Genomic DNA, 18,630 nt, shown 5'->3' with positions numbered 1-18,630 from the left:
TACAGCTGTAGCAAAAAATAATAAAAAAAATACCTTTAGAGTTTCTGTGTCCCAGACCTTCATGGTCTTATCAAAGGAACTGGAGACAATCATGCCAGTGTCATAAGGATACCATTGGACCGTTTCAACACTGAATTTGTGAACATAACGGTTTGACCTGAAAGAAGAAAAATAAAAAAAGTCAAATTGTCATCACTGGACCAGATTCCAAATACATTTTGCTCTGCTTCACCTGTATATTTAAAAAGTGAAAGTGCTTTTCAGTGACAACACATTTAAATGATATGGGAACTTGTCTCAAATTAACGGATTAAGTATAAAGTGGAAAAAATAAATTGAAGTTTGGTTTTAAATTAACTGGCGTTAGCAAATACTACAATAACACTGACAAATAAGCGTGCAGTTGTGTATATATACAGTATGAGTAGAATGACGTTGTAAGAACTCGGTAGAATGCTACCATCTAGTGGACAGAGCGAGAAATTGAAGAAAGAAATTGACCTGCCAATTGTGCAGACTGCTTTGCAGGTGTACTGCGGTTTCCCGCTGTAGTTTTCCAGGTCATAAATAACAATCACGCCATCTGAACCTCCAGACAACATACTAAAAGCAGAAAAGGGGAATAATACAATGAAGAACACTTTGAACTTGTAATTGCTTTATGGAAAATGTTGATATTTATTTATTGTACAGCCTTTATTTTAAGAACCAAAAATGGTTCAAAACATGCGATAAACAAAAGGTAAAAATGAGGCATTAATAAAACAGCTTTAACAAAACCATCAAGGACTAGGTTTAACCATTTCCTGTCAGAAAAAAACATTGCAGATTGTTGACTCTGGCACTTTTTTTTTCTTTTGGCTTTGTCCCTATTTTCAGGGTTTGCCACAGCGTATCATTGATTACCATCTCTCTCTGTTCTCTACATCTTCTACTCTGACTCCAACTATCTGCATGTCCTCCCTCACTGTATCCATATATCTCCTCTTTGGCCTTCCTCTTTGTCTCCTACCTGGTAGCTCCATCTCTAACATTCTTCTACCAATGTATCCACTGTCCCATGTTTAAACCATCTCAATCTGGCTTCTCTAATGACCTCAAGCTTGATCCTGTCCATCCTTGTCACTCCTAAAGAGAATCTTAGCATCTTTAACTCTGCCACCGCCAGCTCTGCCTATTGCTACTGTCTCTAAACCATTCATCATGGCTAGTCTCACCACCGTCCTGTAAACATTTCCCTTCACCTTAGCTGACACTGTTCTGTCACAGATCACTCCTGACATTTTTCTCCAGCTGTTCCATCCTGCCTGCACTATATTCTTCACCTCTCTTCCAGTCTCCCCTGCTCTGAACAGCTGATCCTAAGTACCTAAACTCCTGCACCTTCACCACCTCTGCTCCTTGTAACCTCACTATTTCACTGTTCTGCCTTTCGTTTACACACGTACTCTGTCTTGCTACGACTGACCTTCATTCCTCTTCTTTCTAGTGCAAACCTCCACCTCTCTAGGTTCTCTCCGAGCATCTGCCTAATCTCACTCCAGATCACAATGTCATCTGCAAACAACATAGTCCATGGGGACTCCTGTCTGACCTCATCTGTCAATCTGTCCATCACGAAAGCAAATAAGAAGGGGCTCAGGGCTGATCCTTACTTACTCTGGCACTTACTAAAATGAAAAAAACAAACAAAACATTTTATTTACAGGTGTGGAATAGAATTGCAGCACTTGCATTTGTTATTCATTGGTTTATTAATAAGAGTTATTTGCTCTTCAGTATAAACTCACGACTCACTATCTGCCTTCAACTGCTTCGATGTCTATTGTATTAATTCCGTTTCCATGGACTTGGTCCACATCTCTGTCAGGATTCAACTCCAGACCAAAAACCCTTTGAAAAATGAGCAAAACATAAGAAGGTATTTTAACATATCGAGTTAATCAAATAACACACAGTAATAAAAAATTTAATACTTATCAATTCTTGTTCGTACATTTTTGCAAATAGTTTGGCGTGTGATTAAAAAAAGAGACTTGTGATTCTGACAAATCAAATGTGTAAGCACTTATTTGTTTCCAACAAAATGATATGGGTGTGATACAGTTTTTCATATAAGCATTTCTTCCTCCTCTTCCAGAATAAAATCTACATTAAATCCTTCTGTTTCCGTAAATCTTTTTACTCATATTGTTTATTGGTATCTCACCTCCTTGTTGACTCAGCACGCCGCAGTCTTAGAGGATCATCCAATCCCGTCTGCCTTGCTGCCAGAAACCCCAACATTGTTCAGATATTCGAAGAATTTATTCCAAAATATTCTAAGACTCGGCTAAATTAGCATACATGCTATTATGCTACATGAAAAACATAATTTGCTCAAAATCAAACTCTGCTTTTTCACAACCCCATTAAATTTAAACTAGGACTCCCTGATGGGCACATCTTTAAAAAACATTTCCAATTGTTCAATGTGTATTTTTACGTTGATCTCGTGTAGTTGAACTGCTACCTTACTATAGAGGTGGCCATTTTGGATCGTCAAAGCGTATCGTTTACAACTATCACACTGATAGGACAGGAAAGACCAACGTCCAATCAGAAAATGCTTTACTGGTTACCCTTTCTTGCCGTCCCACACTTACATCATCAATTCACTGAGAGGACAGACGTGAACGATCTACAGAACATGAACACAATTTAAACTACCAAATGTATATGGTTTTCTTTGAACATGAACCGAATTGTTGCAGCTCTGCGGCGGACGTTTGGGATCGTGCGAGAACACGTCGGGACAGATCACTTAGGGAATAAATATTATTCTATCCCTAAACAGAAGACATGGTCAGGTATGTTATGCTTTATACTAGCAATATATATACATGTATATGTATGTACATACATATACACAACCCCTACATACCGTGTAAACTACAACGCATGTACTCTGCTTTGATATGAACAAATTGCAATTAAAACTGTGAAATACTCTTCCCCAGCGTTAGTATACAGTAATTCGCTAAGCTTTTTTTGTTTTTAACGTATTAACTTTTGTATTATTCAAATCAGCCACTAGATGGCAGTGTTAGAATAGAAGTTATTAATAAAGGGTTTTGAATAATGACATTTCTGTAGACTATTTAAAGCGGCGCGCAGCTTCTTTTACTGAGTTTGCAAGGCGGGGCGTGGTGAAGTTATCTTTGCTCCAGTGCCTCCGGCATTCAGAGAAAAAAAAATCTTCCACTGTTGAAAATTTAATGATTACTCGTCCACGATGAGGATTCCAAAGGAGGTCATATATCCTTGCTGAGACATGGCAAACAGTGTGTAATGTTCAAGCTAGGCAGCTCAAGTTTGTCATCTTGCTAATCCATGAAGGGAAACCAATAGTGTCCTTCACACCGTCTCAAATGATAACAGGCCTAGCACATGCTCATCTGCTTTGCACAGCTAATACGTGTGCTTTTTGTGGGTTCTTCACTATGAAAGCATGTCTACTTATTAGTGATGGGAAGACCGACTCTTTTTATTGATTCGAATCTTTGATTCTCGAACAGTAAAATGAATGAGTCGTGAACGAATCTTGAACTAATCATTTCATTCGTTTTACAGCAGGTGGTGTTTTAGTCCTATTGTGGGCGTTGTAAATAAGGCTGCGGTTATCCGACACTGAATACTGAAGGCAACATGGTTTGCTTCCGCTGATAAAGTCTACAAAGTACACAAAATGCCATAAGCAATTAAAACCATGTGAAAACCTAAGAAAGAAAAACACACCACAATGTTAAGATGAATGAGAGCAAAAGAGACCCGAGCTCTGAAATGAAATGAATCTGCGAGAACGAAGCGAAAGATTAGTTCACAGAGAATGATTCGTTCACAGCGAAAGATTAGTTCACAGAGAATGATTAGTTCACGGCGAAAGATTAGTTCATGGCGAAAGATTAGTTCACAGCGAATGATTCGTTCACAGAGAAAGATTAGTTCACAGTGAAAGATTAGTTCACAGAGAATGATTAGTTCACGGCGAAAGATTAGTTCATGGCGAAAGATTAGTTCACAGCGAATGATTCGTTCACAGAGAAAGATTAGTTCACAGTGAAAGATTAGTTCACAGAGAATGATTCGTTCACAGCGAAAGATTAGTTTACAGTGAAAGACGTGTTCGCATAGTGATTTGTTCGCAATGAGTGATTAGTTCGCAGAGTGTGATTTGTGAGTTCAATATGAACAAATATTTCATATGACTCGGGAGTCACGAGTCATATGAAAGATTCGTTCATTTTGAACGAATCACTCACGAACGACACATCACTACTACTTATAGAACTGGGTACATCAGGAGTTGGGTCCCTTGTGCCTCTAGCCTACGTATTATTATTATTTCATTCTCATGTGTGCTGTTTTTTCCCCGCATCCAAGTGATGATCTTATAATGCGGATCAAGTACAGTCGCACAAGTGCAAGGAATCCAAATAGATCTCAGTGAAACGTGTGCTGACAAACTTTGTGAATATACTTTTCACCCCTCTTGAAATTTCATTATTACATATTTTGCAAATCACTATCTGTGGGTCTTTCTCAGATATATTGAAATACGTCTACACTGCAGACATGTTGGCACTTTCTGACAAGCCCGCACTGGTTGCAGTTTTTGCTTCTTAACTTTCTGTTTCGATCATGTTGTTTCGGTGATAAAAGTCTTTCGGAGGCCAAATACTCTGTGTATCCCTATTATTAATAACTTTGAAACGTAAATAATAAATATTAAAAACGGAATCAAAATTCATAGAATTTAAATGAAAACAAACACCATAGTGTTCTCAGGGCTAGTTAGCATCTTTGTTGAAGCCAGTCCTGTTCAGATCCTTGACCACATGTTAAAGAGCAGCTTTGTTGAGTCCAGGCATTACATAAATGGCTAACAAGCCACAGACGAGCTTTAGCCACAGACAAGCTTTAACAGAAGTTTAAATTTATTTTTCCTCTCAGTATATGATGTTATTTCTATATAATTTAACTTATCCCACCCACACTGTTTTTTACTCACATAGGATCTTAGAGGATGAAACCAAGCCGTTTTGTTATTTTTCCTACAAAGGGAGCAAAAATTTGGCAGGTTGCAGGCCACTTTTTCTTTCAGACTGAACTTGCTTCACCTTTTCTCAGCAGTTTCCAGAGAAACTTGTGCCCACTTCGTATTTATAATTCATTACAAGGCTGCTCCTCCACCTCTGACTGTCAGACTATTCAAATGAGACATCACAGAAGCCCATTTCCTAAGCAAGCTGCTGACTACCTTATTCACTGCCACAATAATCTCAATAACTGATAATCCTCTCCACTATTCATTTGACCACCCCAGAGTGCTTTGTGTGTCCCTCTCCACCTATAGCCTTCCTTTGCTGTTTTGGTGTTCTCTTTCTGTTGTTTAGGTTTAGAACACTGGGGCATATGAGCAGTTTTATTTTTGTAAGTTACTAGGATGTGAGTGTTGTCTCAGACAAAGGAAATAATAGGGAACAGCTCCTTGTTTTGGGGGGTTGCTCTCTACAGTATTCAAATGCCTCAGTTCTTCTTTTACTTATTCACTTCCACATGAATAGGGCTGAAATACAGGCTTCTCTGTGGCTGTGCATAGAAAAGTTCCAGCTACAGAGGCCTGCTGGGTCCTGCAGTAGGCCGTGGAGCTGCAGTTATTGTTTTCCATGGCACAACTATAAGAGAGAGCAACCTGCAATCCGGTAACTGATCTTTAGAATGTCTTTGCCTTAGTCCTGGCTCTATACAGCTGAATAGGGAATCTATATGTCATGCTGTCCGGATGAAAGGGAAGCATTCTGCAGAAGGACTCATTCATCTTCGGCAGTGGGACTGCAGCTTTGACACCTGCCTACCTTCCCCTTATTTAGGAAGAGAAGGCACACTGACATTATCAACTACTGCAGGCACCTTTGCCTGTATGATTTGCTTTTTTCTCCTCTTTAAGGAAATGTAGCCTTTGTCTTAGAATCAATGGCTGCTCAATACTGGACAGGTATTTGGCAGTTTCCTTTCATGTCTCTGTGAAAATTGTGTATTTTTAGCCCTATTCAAGTGTGCGCCATGCAGTTTTAATCTATTGGTCCCCTCTGCTGTGTGGAGAACGGATGGGATTCAGGTGTTCTTCAGAGGTGTGCTACGCTTGTGCACAGAAAAGACGCATTGACTTGTCGTCCTACCACTGTCCCTCTCTCTCCTTGTGCATTATTTATTTGATTTCCCAGCTCTGTTCAATGGAGGGGAAAACTGAAAAGGCCTTGATTCTGCTATTTCAGGATACCAGACTCAAGGGACTGGGGAACGAGGTGCTTTTGCATCTCAGTGTGCATGTGTGATTGTGAACATGTGTATCTGCTTTGAATTTCAATATATATCAGTGATTGTGTGTGCTTTCCCTCCACTTCATGCACTTCAACACAACAACAGATGGCTACGTGTCATCGGAGCATTGATTCAAGCCACGTATTACCATGAAAAACGTTGCAGTGGAGAGGTTAAAGACAGGGAGACAAATGGCTGTTTATTCTGCCACAAGTCATCCCCAGGGTGTGATGAAGGAAGGGCTATCCTACACTAGGACACAAAGTCGGTGTTTACCATTTTACTCCATTATAAATCCAAGCGACTGCTGTAAATCATGCTAATTGATTACTGGTGCTGTAATTCATGGAGTTTAAATGAAGGTTGTTTAATCATTTTGATGGAACCAAGTGTGTTTAGCTCATCTTTCTGTTTAACTGTCTGGTTGCCAAATGAAAATCCATGAAGTGGCTTAACTACTTCATTTAAAAGACATTTGGAGAAGAAAAAAACACAAGCACATAGAAGAGGAATCAGCTTTATTGTTATTTTGCACACACATACACACAGAAAGAAGTGTATCCTGTGCATTTAACCCATTAACCCATTGGCGCCCACGTGCAAGGGAATTTCTTCTTGCTTAACACACCACAGCGAGCCAAGATGGGACTCGAACTTGGCACCTCAGATTACTCTAACCACTAGGCCACGGCTGCCACATGTTACATCTAATGGTTTTCAATTGGCCAAGATTCTGCCAGTAATTGTGTGTGTGTGTGTGTTCTCAGCCATTCAGGTCATTTTATCCAAAGCAGTTAAGACTTAACTGGCAACTGGACAACTGGACTTTGTAGGTTTTACAGACGAGGGTTCAACTGTCATCCAAGAGTCTTCTTCACTTCTGTGTCAGTAGTTATTTGCAATTTACATTTACAGCAAGGCTGCTGGAAAAACCAATTAAAATCACCAAATTGTGATCAATATTGAAATCATAATTAATTAATTATTTATCTGTATTACTTATTGACTCAGGCTACCTTGCCTTTGCTCTTTCTGTATAATTTTCAAATTTTAAATAATTAGGTGGTGATTTGTTGTGTTGCTGTACAGTGTAGACCAGGTGTGGGGAAGCTTTTTGACTCGCGGGCAACAATTGGTTCTGAAATTAAGCAGGGGGGCCAGGTCAGGAGCAGGTAGATGGAGCGTTTGTGTGAACTAAGATAAATGACATGTAAAAGTCATACATAAAGGCTAAAATGCTAAAATGCTTTTATTATTTTCTACACCATCTATTGAGAAAACATGGGTATTGCACAGAAAAGGGAGAAGTATAATGTATAATTTGGAAAATTGTAGTGGGCCGGATTAAAAAGCTGAATGGGCCGCATGGGCCTTAGTTTGCCTATGCCTGGTGTAGACAACACACCGGTGTGACCTAAGTTTACTTTTCTTGGAGACAAAATTTTCTGCTCCTCTCTGTCTGCTTTTACTCGTGCTGACTTTTGCAAATGCCACCTGGATACACATGTGACCTTAGCCTTCTTAAAGTATACAAATGTGTGTGCGTATATAATTCTGGCAATATAACACTTGCAGAGCGTGTTGTGGGAATGTAGTTTTTGATAATTTATTTGTCGATTGCAATATTTTTGTGATGGTTTGGAATCAAAATTAAAATCAAAATGGAAACTTGATCAGTTGCACATCCTTAATTTACACTAAATTGGATCTTACACTTTCAGTAATATTCACGAGTGACAATAAATGGTTTGCTATTTAAAAAAAAAGCAAAGGCGATATTTTCTTCCATTTAGCTTTAGCTTTTGAGTTTATTAATGTCTCTGTTTGTCCAGATGGCCAGTGAGATTTTTTGACGCTCCAGGGCTTCGTGTCCATCAGAAATTCAGCCATGAGGACTGAGAGACAGAATGACAGCCAAGCAGGCAGCTTCTGGAGCCCTGTGATACTTATTTAATACAGAATATTTTAATAAAGCAGAAAGGCAGAGAGAAATAAGACTAAGATTAAGACAGGAAAGATAAGGCTGATGGAGACCCACCGAGGGTGGAGAAGAAAGTGGGGTGTAGAAAGTGTGACAAAGAACAAGGGGGATGCTGACATATGAGGTGAAATTATAGAGAGGGGGAAGAATAGATAGAGTGAAAGTGAAAGGAGGGTTTCTGACAGAAAGAGGGTGAAATGAGTGGGTGGAACAGGCAGACGGATAGAAGCAGAGAGGGAGAAGGTGGAGGTAGGTTAATGGAGAGAGAGAGGAAGAGCAGCGAGGCTGAAGGTGCAAAGTGTGGAAAAGGAAGGGGGTTGGATGAGAGAGATAGAGGTAAATAGAAAGGGGTGGACAGCTCAATGTATGGACATCACATGCAGCAGCCTCAGAGGAGCATGAGAGAGGTGGGGGGAGTTCACTCTTTGTGAGGCTCCACAGCCTCACAAAGGGCGCCGACTTCTTGGCTTGCCACCGTCCTTTTTCTGAAACCCATTCAACAGGAAATAGACTTGAAGAGGGATAGGTGGTCTTAAGCACAGAGGTCCAAAATCCCTTTCACCCTCAAGTGCACCTGCGTTTAGTTAAAAGTAATACACTGGGGAAATCAGAGTATTCTTCTTTGAGTTGCTCAAGCCTCAGCGGGATCGACAGCAATAGGGACAAACAGAATGAGGGCTGAATTTGAAAAAGAGAGAGAGAGAACAGCAGTAACAGCAGGCCTACTTTGAACCTAAGCTCCTCCTCTCACCAGGACTGATGTAAAACAATGGCTGACCCTTTTCCTCTAAACCTCATCACTAGACTCTGGGTAACCATGGTTACAGGCCTCACCTCTTTTTTTCCCAGAGAAGATGATGTGAGAGAGAGGGAGAGGAAGTGAGGGGTTTCAACGTTGCTACCTGTTAGCCATGATTTCACTAATGCTTATCAGAAAACTGCATCATATTAAAGCTTTATTAATGCCCTTGCAGAGTTGTGTTTCAGAAAGCAAACAAACCAAACTAAGTTTAGGCCAAGGGCTGAAATGATGCAGAACGTACTATTTTTTTTGCACTAACAAAATTGCAGACCCAAAAGCAGCAGTTCAAACAATTACAAACATAAAGAGTATATGTCTATGGAGATTCTCAGTCATCCAGGTCATGGTCATGTTTAAAAAGGAGGAGGAGGAGGGGGAATGTAGTCATTCCATACATTTCAGGAGTTTTGGAAAAACTTAAGAGGATCTTTAACCAACACCAGATCCCTGTACACTTCAAACCTGGCAACACCCTAAGACAAAAACTGATTCATCCCAAAGACAAGACTCCAAGAAACAAGCTGGACAATGTGGGTTATGCCATTCAGTGCAGTGAGGAGTGAACAGACCTGTACATTGGTGAGACTAAACAACTGCTATACAGGTGCATGGCCCAAAACAGGAAGGCCAACTCCTCAAGACAGGACTCAGCTGTTCACATACACCTCAAGGACAAAACTCACTTCTTTGAAGACAACAATGTGCACATTTTGGCCAGGGAAGACTACGGAGCCCCTAAAGGGACATGGAAAAAAGAGAAACGTATCTCGTGCGCACTAGATACTTTCTCGTGCTCACGAGAAAGTATATCTAAGACATTTTGCCACACATACATACAGAGTAATACATTCAAATAACAAACAATCATGTACAGTATGTACGGTTGGGAAATCTAAGATTCCGGCATGTTATGCGTGACATACAGTATGTACTATATACATGTATATGGTGAGCATTTAATTAATGTAGGGTACCTCAGTTAGACACTGGAGGGCACTGTTGTTATTGTTCTACCGTTGCTTAATCACTGCCTTGATGCGACGTGGCATTGAGGCAATCAGGCTGTGGCATTGCATAGGAGTTATGGAAGCCCACATTTCTTTGATGCTTGCTGTCAGCTCTTCTTTGTTGTTGGGTCTGGTGCCCCTCATTTTCCTCTTGAGAATACCCCATAGATTCTCAATGGGGCTTAGGTCCGGCGAGTTGGCTGGCCAGTCAAGCACTGTGATGGCATGAGCATCAAACCAGGTTTTGGTGCTTCTGGCAGTATGAGCAGGGGCCAGGTCCTGCTGGAAGATGAAATCTGCATCTCCATACAGATCCTCAGCAGAAGGAATCATGAAGTCCTCCAAAACATTCTGGTAGACTGTTGCGGTGACCTTGGATTTAAGAAAGCAGAGTTTACCAACACCTGCACTGGACATTGCACCCCAAATCATGACTGACTGTGGATATTTCACACTGGACCTCAAGCAGCTTGGGTTCTGTTCCTCACCCGTCTTCCTCCAAACCCTTGGACCTTGATTCCCAAATGAAAGGCACACTTTACTTTCATCGGAAAAGAGGACCTTGGACCACTGGCCAACATCTCCCGGATTCGTCTGAATGTGGTGGTTTTTGAAGCTGTGACTCCTGCCTCAGTCCACTCTTTCTGGATCTCTGCCAGATTCTTGAATCTTCTCTGTTTGAGAATCCGCTGAAGCCCACGGTCATCTCTTTTGCTAGTGCATCTTCTCCTGCCACATTTTTCCCTTCCACTAGACTTTCCATTGATATGCTTGGACACAGCACTCTGTGAACAGCCAGCCTCCTTAGCTATAAACTTTTGAGGTTTACCCATCCTATGGAGGGTATCAATGATGGTCTCCTGGGCAGTTGTCATGTCTGCAGTCTTCCCCATATTGAACCGAACTGAGACAATTGAACCAAACCAAAGCAATTAAATAACACCTGGGGAAACCTGTGCAGGTGCTTTGAGTTTAGTAGATGATTGGTGTGTGACACTCAGTTAAACTTAACTTAAACTTAAACTTGTTTAAAACATTCATGCCCTGATGATTTCTTCACAGTATTCTAATTTATTGAAATCCTGTTTTTGTGGGTTTTATGAGCTGGAAGCCAAAATTATGTAAAAAATAAACAAATAAATACCTGAAATTGATTAAATTGTGGCCCATGAATCTATGAATATATGAAAGTTTAACTTTCTGAATAGAATTATGGAAATTAAACAACTTTTTCACGATATTCTAATTTTTTGGAAAGGATCTGTATATATACGTAAATCCTTCTCATCCTTCATCCTCCTCATCCTTCAGAGAGTACGCATACTAATAAAAATCTCATCCACAGAGCCCAATATTTGTATAATCTCACCATGCCTCAAGCAAAGCATAATGTACAATTCATCAATTCAGCCATATTCTTGGCTCGCAGGTGGACTTTCATCATTTCATTAATTTCAATTTTATTTATAGAGCGCATTCCATGCACAAAGCAAACTCAATGTGCTTTACAGACATCACGTAATTACGTGAAAGTTATCATGAAATACATTGGTCCCTCTCCTATCACAGTTGTTGCGATAGGAGGGCACAACAACAGTGCCCTCCTGTGTCTAACTGAGGTATGCTACATTAATTAAATGCTCACCATATATACAGTACATATGTCACGCATGACATGCCGGTATCCTAGATTTCCCAACCGTACGTACTGTACATGATTGTTTGTTATTTTAATGTATTACTCTGTATGTATGTGTGGCAAAATGTCTTAGATATACTTTCTCTTGCTCACGAGAAAGTATCTCATGTGCACGAGATACGTTTCCCTTTTCTTTTTTTCCCCATGTCCCTTTAGGGGCTCTGTAGAAGACAGACGGTTTGAGAGAGGGGTAAAAAAAGTCAGAGCTGATGTTTGGGGGAATGACCAGCCGCACAGATTGTGGTCCTAAATGTGAGCGCACCACTTAAGACAACAAATGAAAAAAAATAGATGCATCTCCTCAGAGAACCTTCCTTTAGGAGCGCTCTCACTTTTTATGACCTCATCTTTACCCACATTAAATTACTGAGCACTGTCAGAGTAACTAACTGTAGAATGAGGAGGAAATGCTTGCAATTATTTGCAAATCCAAAACGGAAAGATGCAAGTGCATGCATGTGTGAGTTTGCATTTTCTCTGATCATGAAAGGGGGCAAGGTAAAACAATAACCTGGAGTTTTTCGGAAAGACGTGTTTGAGGCTTATGTGTTTATAACACCACCTGGTCCTCATGACATCCGCATCTATTGTCACGAAAAACAGACTACAGGTGCGGCGGGATACATGCAGCATAAGATGTCCTGGATGACATTGTGGGGGTGAAAGACCTCTTAGGTCGCCCCCAGCAGTGCTCACCTGGGAGCTGAGGTTTGAAGTTAGAGATTTAAAGTAAGAGATTTATGAGTAAATGTGTGAGTGTTTGTGTGTGTGCTGAAGCAGGTGAGAAGTTTAGCAGGGGAAGTTTAGCGGGGGTACCTTCAGGGTTCAAAGAGCAGCCCACTGAGTGCATCGCATCTTATTCTAACGAAGCAAGTAGATAGGCGTACCTGCCGTCTGATTGGCCCCGCACCCCTTTGCTACAGCAACCCCTCAACCATCCCTGCCTTTCTGTCTCCTCCCTTCAACAACCTCCCTCCTTTTCCCCCTTTCCCGGTTCCACGGCCACGCTCATAGATGAGCTGTGCTCAGACAGGTGAGATGGCTCATGAATAGTTATGTGGTGGGATTTCATTACTCCTGCCGATGGCCCCTCTCCTGTTCAACGCACACTGCATTTGTCCTTCACACTAACAGGCAGTGTCCTCACTCCTGTTCCTCAGGTTAATCTGCCTGCTCCCGAGTCTGTGTGTGTGTATGCGTGTAAGTGTGTGTCTGTGTATGTGTGACTGGTTAGTAGGTTTCCCCAAGTGATTGATGAGAAAGCAGATGTGTCACAAGGGTACCTGCTGAGACAGAGAGCTCTTAACACCCTTCGTACCCTTTCTAAAAATTCAAATTTTTTTTGTAAAGAGATCATCAGTTGATGATGAGAAACTGTATGTGTAGTATATGGAAACATACAGTTGTAAGATTTTGTGTTGTTGTTTACTATCCCAAGCTTCTTATTGCTATCTTAGCATACAGTGTTTTACATTTTTTTAGAGGTTGTCCCTATATACATAGAGAGTGTAGAAACCTCAAAATACTTGATTCTAATTCTAATGATTCCATGGTTATTTTGTTATTTTCCACGCTAACATACTTTGGGCAATGAGCTCATGGTAACCTCCTAATGGATTTAAATGAAAAAAATTCCCCAAGATAAAGAATCCAGCGGATGCAATATTATTAAAGATAAAATGAAAAGCAGAGACTGTTGAACTTTCTCAAACTTCTGTTGAATCCTAATACATTATTCAAATATATAGACTAAATCCATCCATCCATCCATTTTCATCCACTTATCTGTTACCGGGTCGCGGGGGCAGCAGTCTGCATGACCACCACCCAAATCACACTGCACTGTACCAACCCCCCTCAATCTTCCTGCGAGCAGTGAGTCCACTGGAAGGTACCAACCACCCTAACCGGGATTTGATCTTACCCAGGAGGTGAACCCTGGGGTTTCACACTAATGACAGAGACATTGCCTCTGGGCCAAAGCGCCACAATATATTATTACTTTTATTGTTATTGAGATTTTTTTTTTCTGTACTTTGTACACTGGTTTTACTACAAGAGTAAGATTTCCCCCATTCACAATGACATGCTGTCACCCAGTGTGTGTTATTGGAAGTTTTTGTCATGATTCATGGATGTATGTACATACTGTATTTGGTTTTCAAATCTAAGGGAGAGATTTAGTCATGCTGCAAAAGCAGCAAAACAAGAGAGCCATGTTGGAGTGTGACAGAGTGGATAGGGAGACGCAACCTAGTGGAGAGAGTCGGAGAAAAGGTGGGAGCCTGTGCTCATGCTTATTAGCGAGGTATTAGCTGTAGCTAAGCACATTTCTTGTGGGGACTGTATCATAATTGTACAATTCCGTTCTGCTGCCACCCACACCCTATGCAAATATGGATAGGATCTGTATATAATTACTATCCCTGCTGTATACATTTGTTATTGTCGGCTGGAAAACGCAGGCCTTTGTTGCTGTAAAGGCGTTTTTGTTCTGCTTACAAGCAGAAACAGGTTCTCACAAGTCATTTAAGGTACAAATGCAAGGACCGTACAGAAATGTGTTTTACACAATCTTCTAGATAAGGTAAGAGAAGGTAGTCAGGTTCTTTTTTATCCAAGACCTGAATATTAGAAAACTAATGCTGTCATTAGTTGACCTGATTAGTATAGAGGCTGAATAGAGTATGGAGAAGAATTATTCTACCCAGGCAAACTGTTTTTGTCTTTACAGGAATCCTTTTACAAAGCAGTATTTGAACAAATTTTGTTTCCAGAAAAGATGGTACAGGATTTCCATGTCAGATGATTAAAATGGAAACACATAATGAGAACATTGAGAAAATGTTGACCATGAACTGTTGGCCAGAAAAGGCAATTAAGGGAGTGGAGGGGTCGGGGGATGGGTGATAAGACTTGCCACTGTCCCAGCATTGTTTTCGAAATCAGTAGTGATTGTTTTATTTGTACTACACAAAATGTGATTGAAAATGACTGGTGAAAAAAAAGAAAACCAACTACACCAAATATAATACAGTGGTATTGTAGTAGTAATAGTGGTTATACATAAGAATAACTGTAAGTATAATAATAATAATATGAAATATTTGTTCATATTGAACTCAGGAATCACTCGCAAATCACTCACTGTGAACTAATGTTTCGCTGTGAACGAATCATTCTCTGTGAACTAATCTTTTGCTGTCAACTAATCTTTCACTGTAAACTAATCTTTCACTACGAACGAATTACTCTGCAAACTAATCTTTCACTGTGAACTAATCTTTTGCTGTCAACTAATCTTTCACTGTGAACTAATCTTTTGATGTGAACTAATCTTTCACTATGAACGAATTACTCTCTGCAAACTAATCTATGGCTGTGATCTAATCTTTCACTACCAACTAATCTTTCACTACGAACGAATTACTCTGCAAACTAATCTTTCACTGTGAACTAATCTTTCATTGCAAACGAATCACTCTCTGTGAACTAATCTTTCGCTGTGAACAAATCACTCACTGTGAACTAATGTTTCGCTGTGAACGAATCATTCTCTGTGAACTAATCTTTCGCTGTGAACAAATCACTCACTGTGAACTAATGTTTCGCTGTGAACGAATCATTCTCTGTGAACTAATCTTTCGCTGTGAACTAATCTTTTGCTGTGAACGAATCTTTCGCTATGAACAAATCACTCCCTGTGAACTAATCTTTCGCTTCGTTCTCGCAGCTTCGTTTCATTTGTCACATGACAGAGAGCTCGGGTCTCTTTTGCTCTCATTCATCTTCACATTGTGGTGTATATTTCTTTATGTTTTCACATGGTTTAATTGCTTATGGTATTTTGGTACTTTTTAGACTTTGTGGAAGCAATCCATCTTGCCTTCAGTATTTAGTATTTGTCGAACCGCAGCCTTCTTCACAACGCCCACAATAGGGTTAAAGAGCCACCTGCTGTAAAACGAATGAAATATTTCGTTCAAGATTCGTTCACGACTCGTTAATTTTACTGTTCGAGAGTCAAAGATCCGAATCAGTAAAAAGAGTCTGTCTTCCCATCACTACCTCCAGTTGATCAATCCTTCTATGTGTATGCATACTAATATATATCTCATTCAGTGAGCCTAATAATTGCAAAATCTCACCAAGCCTCAAGCCAAGCATATAATACAATTCAACTGAATCGTGTAAATGAACCATATTCTTGCCTTGCATGGGGGCTTTCATCATTTCATTCAATTCACATTTATTTATAGAGCACATTTCTTGCACAAAGCAAACTCAATGTGCTTAACAGCCATCACCTAATGAAATACGTGAAAGTTATCATGAAATGCACATTGCGGTATTTGCTTTTCAAGACCCACCATGAAATGGGAAAATTTGCAAAGTAGAGTCGAGATAGTTATTAGCTATATGATTCACGTATATACACTGCTCAAAAAATAAAGGGAACACTAAAGTAACTTGTTGTAGATCTGAATGAATGAAATATTTTTAATAAATACTTTGTTCTTTCCATAGTTGAACGTGCTGACAACAAAATCACACAGAAATTATCAATGAAAATCAAATGTATCAACTAATGGAGGTCTGGATTTGGATCAGTCAAAATTAGGCTTAGTAGTGTGTGTGGCCTCCGCGTGCCTGTATGACCTCCCTTCAACGCCTGTGCATGCTTCTGATGAGGCGGCGGATGTTCTCCTGAGGGATCTCCTCCCAGACCTGGACTAAAGCATTCGCCTACCCCTGGACAGTCTGTGGTGCAACTTGGCGTTGGTGAATGGAGAGAAACATGATGTCCCAGATGTGCTCAATTGGATTCAGGTCTGGGGAACGGGCAGGCCAGTCCATAACATCAATGCCTTCGTTACAGGAATTGCTGACACACTCCAGCCACATGAGGTCTAGCATTGTCTTGCATTAGGAGGAACCCAGGGCGAACCGTACCAGCATATGGTCTCACAAGGGGTCCGAGGATCTCATCTCGGTACCTAATGGCAGTCAGGCTACCTCTGGCGAGCACATGGAGGGCTGTGCGGCCCTCCAAAGAAATGCCACCCCACACCATTACTGACCCACTGCCAAACCGGTCATGCTGGAGGATGTTGCAGGCAGCAGAACGTGCTGCACGGGGTCTCCAGACTCTATCACGTCTGTCACATGTGCTCAGTGTGAACATGCTTTCATCTGTGAAGAGCACAGAGCACCAGTGGCGAATTTGCCAATCTTCGTGTTCTCTGGCAAATGCCAAACGTCCTGCACGGTGTTGGGCTGTAAGCACAGCCCCCACCTGTGGACGTCGGGCCCTTATACCACCCTCATGGAGTCTGTTTCTGACCGTTTGAGTAGACACATGCACATTTGTGGCCTGCTGGAGCTCATTTGCAGGGCTCTGGCAGTGTTCCTCCTTGCACAAAGAAGGAGGTAGCGGTCCTGCTGCTGGGTTGTTGCCCTCCCACGGCCTCCTCCACGTCTCCTGATGTACTGGCCTGTCTCCTGGTAGTGCCTCCATGCTCTGGACACTACACTGACAGACACAGCAAACCTTGTTGCCACAGCTCGCATTGATGTGCCATCCTGGATGAACTGCACTACCTGAGCCACTTGTGTGGGTTGTAGACTCCGTCTCATGCTACCACGAGAGTGAAAGCACCGCCAGCATTCAAAAGTGACCAAAACATCAGCCAGAAAGCATCAGAAATGAGAAGTGGTCTGTGGTCACCACCTGCAGAACCCATCCTTTACTGGGTGTGTCTTGCCAATTGCCTAAAATTTCCACCTGTGGTCTATTCTATTTGCACAACAGCATGTGAAATTGATTGTCAATCAGTGTTGCTTCCTAAGTGGACAGTTCGATTTCACAGAAGTGTGGTTGACTTGGTGTTACATTGTGTTGTTTAAGTGTTTCCTTTATTTTTATGAGCAGTGTATTTACTCTTCACCTCCCCACATTATCAACAGTCGAACAACAACAACAGTGCCATCATGTGTCCAATTGAGGTACCCTACATTAATTAAATGCTTGCCATATAGACAGTACATATATCTTAGAGTTCCCAAACGTACGTACTGTACATGTTTTTTTTATGTATTATCCTGTATGTATGTATGTGTCGCAATATGCGTTTTCGTTTATTTAAACACAGTTTTCTCTTGTAGGCTATAAAAATTAAAATATTGGAAATTAAAACATTTTTAATGTTTAAAGATTGGATTAAATAAATTCGCGATGTACTGAGGGAGCTACGGTAGAACTGCGATATAGAGAGGGACCACTGTAAGGTGAAAGTTATCACCAAATAACGTAAAACTTATCACGAAATAACGTAAAATGTATCACGTAATAACGTAAAAGGTTTCACGAAATAACGTAAAATTTATCAGGTAATACCGTATCACGTAATAACGTAAAACTTATCAAGAAATAACGTGAAACTTATCACGTAATTACGTCAAACTGGGCAATTTTTTTTTTCTAAGTGTGGCAGCAGTACCCTTCCGTACCTTATAACCCAGTGCGCCTTATGTATTACTTCCGGTTGTGCTTGCTGACTAGTGATGGGAAGACCGACTCTTTTTTATTGATTCGAAACCTTGACTCTCGAACAGTAAAATGAACGAGTCGTGAACGAATCTTGAACTAATCATTTCATTCGTTTTACAGCAAGTGACGCTTTCGCCCTATTCTGAGCGTAGTAAAGAAGGCTGCTTTTGTGGCCTGCTGGAGCTCATTTGCAGGGCTCTGGCAGTGTTCCTCCTTGCACAAAGAAGG

General features: G+C 40.8%; 1 protein-coding gene across 5 annotated transcripts in view; it reads right to left on the bottom strand.

Moving 5' to 3' along the window:
* Window positions 1-2,558, bottom strand: part of ercc8 (excision repair cross-complementation group 8) — a 10,401-nt gene extending 7,843 nt beyond the window's left edge. The window contains exons 1-5 of one of the 5 annotated variants that reach the window (XM_025053274.1): window positions 2,210-2,231; window positions 1,798-1,893; window positions 1,660-1,670; window positions 502-603; window positions 34-157 (exon numbers count right to left, since the gene is read on the bottom strand). In XM_025053274.1, the coding sequence (XP_024909042.1) occupies window positions 34-157; window positions 502-602 (225 nt within the window). In that variant the 5' untranslated portion in view covers window position 603; window positions 1,660-1,670; window positions 1,798-1,893; window positions 2,210-2,231. Of the gene's footprint in view, window positions 1-33; window positions 158-501; window positions 604-1,659; window positions 1,671-1,790; window positions 1,894-2,209 lie in introns of those variants that run through there. The other 4 variants (XM_008336860.3, XM_025053275.1, XM_025053276.1 and 1 more) reach the window with 4 other exon arrangements.
* Window positions 2,559-18,630: the final 16,072 nt, after the last annotated feature.

The sequence above is a fragment of the Cynoglossus semilaevis genome, chromosome Z (genome assembly GCF_000523025.1).
Source record: "Cynoglossus semilaevis isolate Cse_v1.0 chromosome Z, Cse_v1.0, whole genome shotgun sequence".
Classification (NCBI taxonomy): domain Eukaryota; kingdom Metazoa; phylum Chordata; class Actinopteri; order Pleuronectiformes; family Cynoglossidae; genus Cynoglossus; species Cynoglossus semilaevis.
Note: the sequence above shows the minus strand (reverse complement) of the source record. Positions and strands in the feature narration are given on the sequence as shown.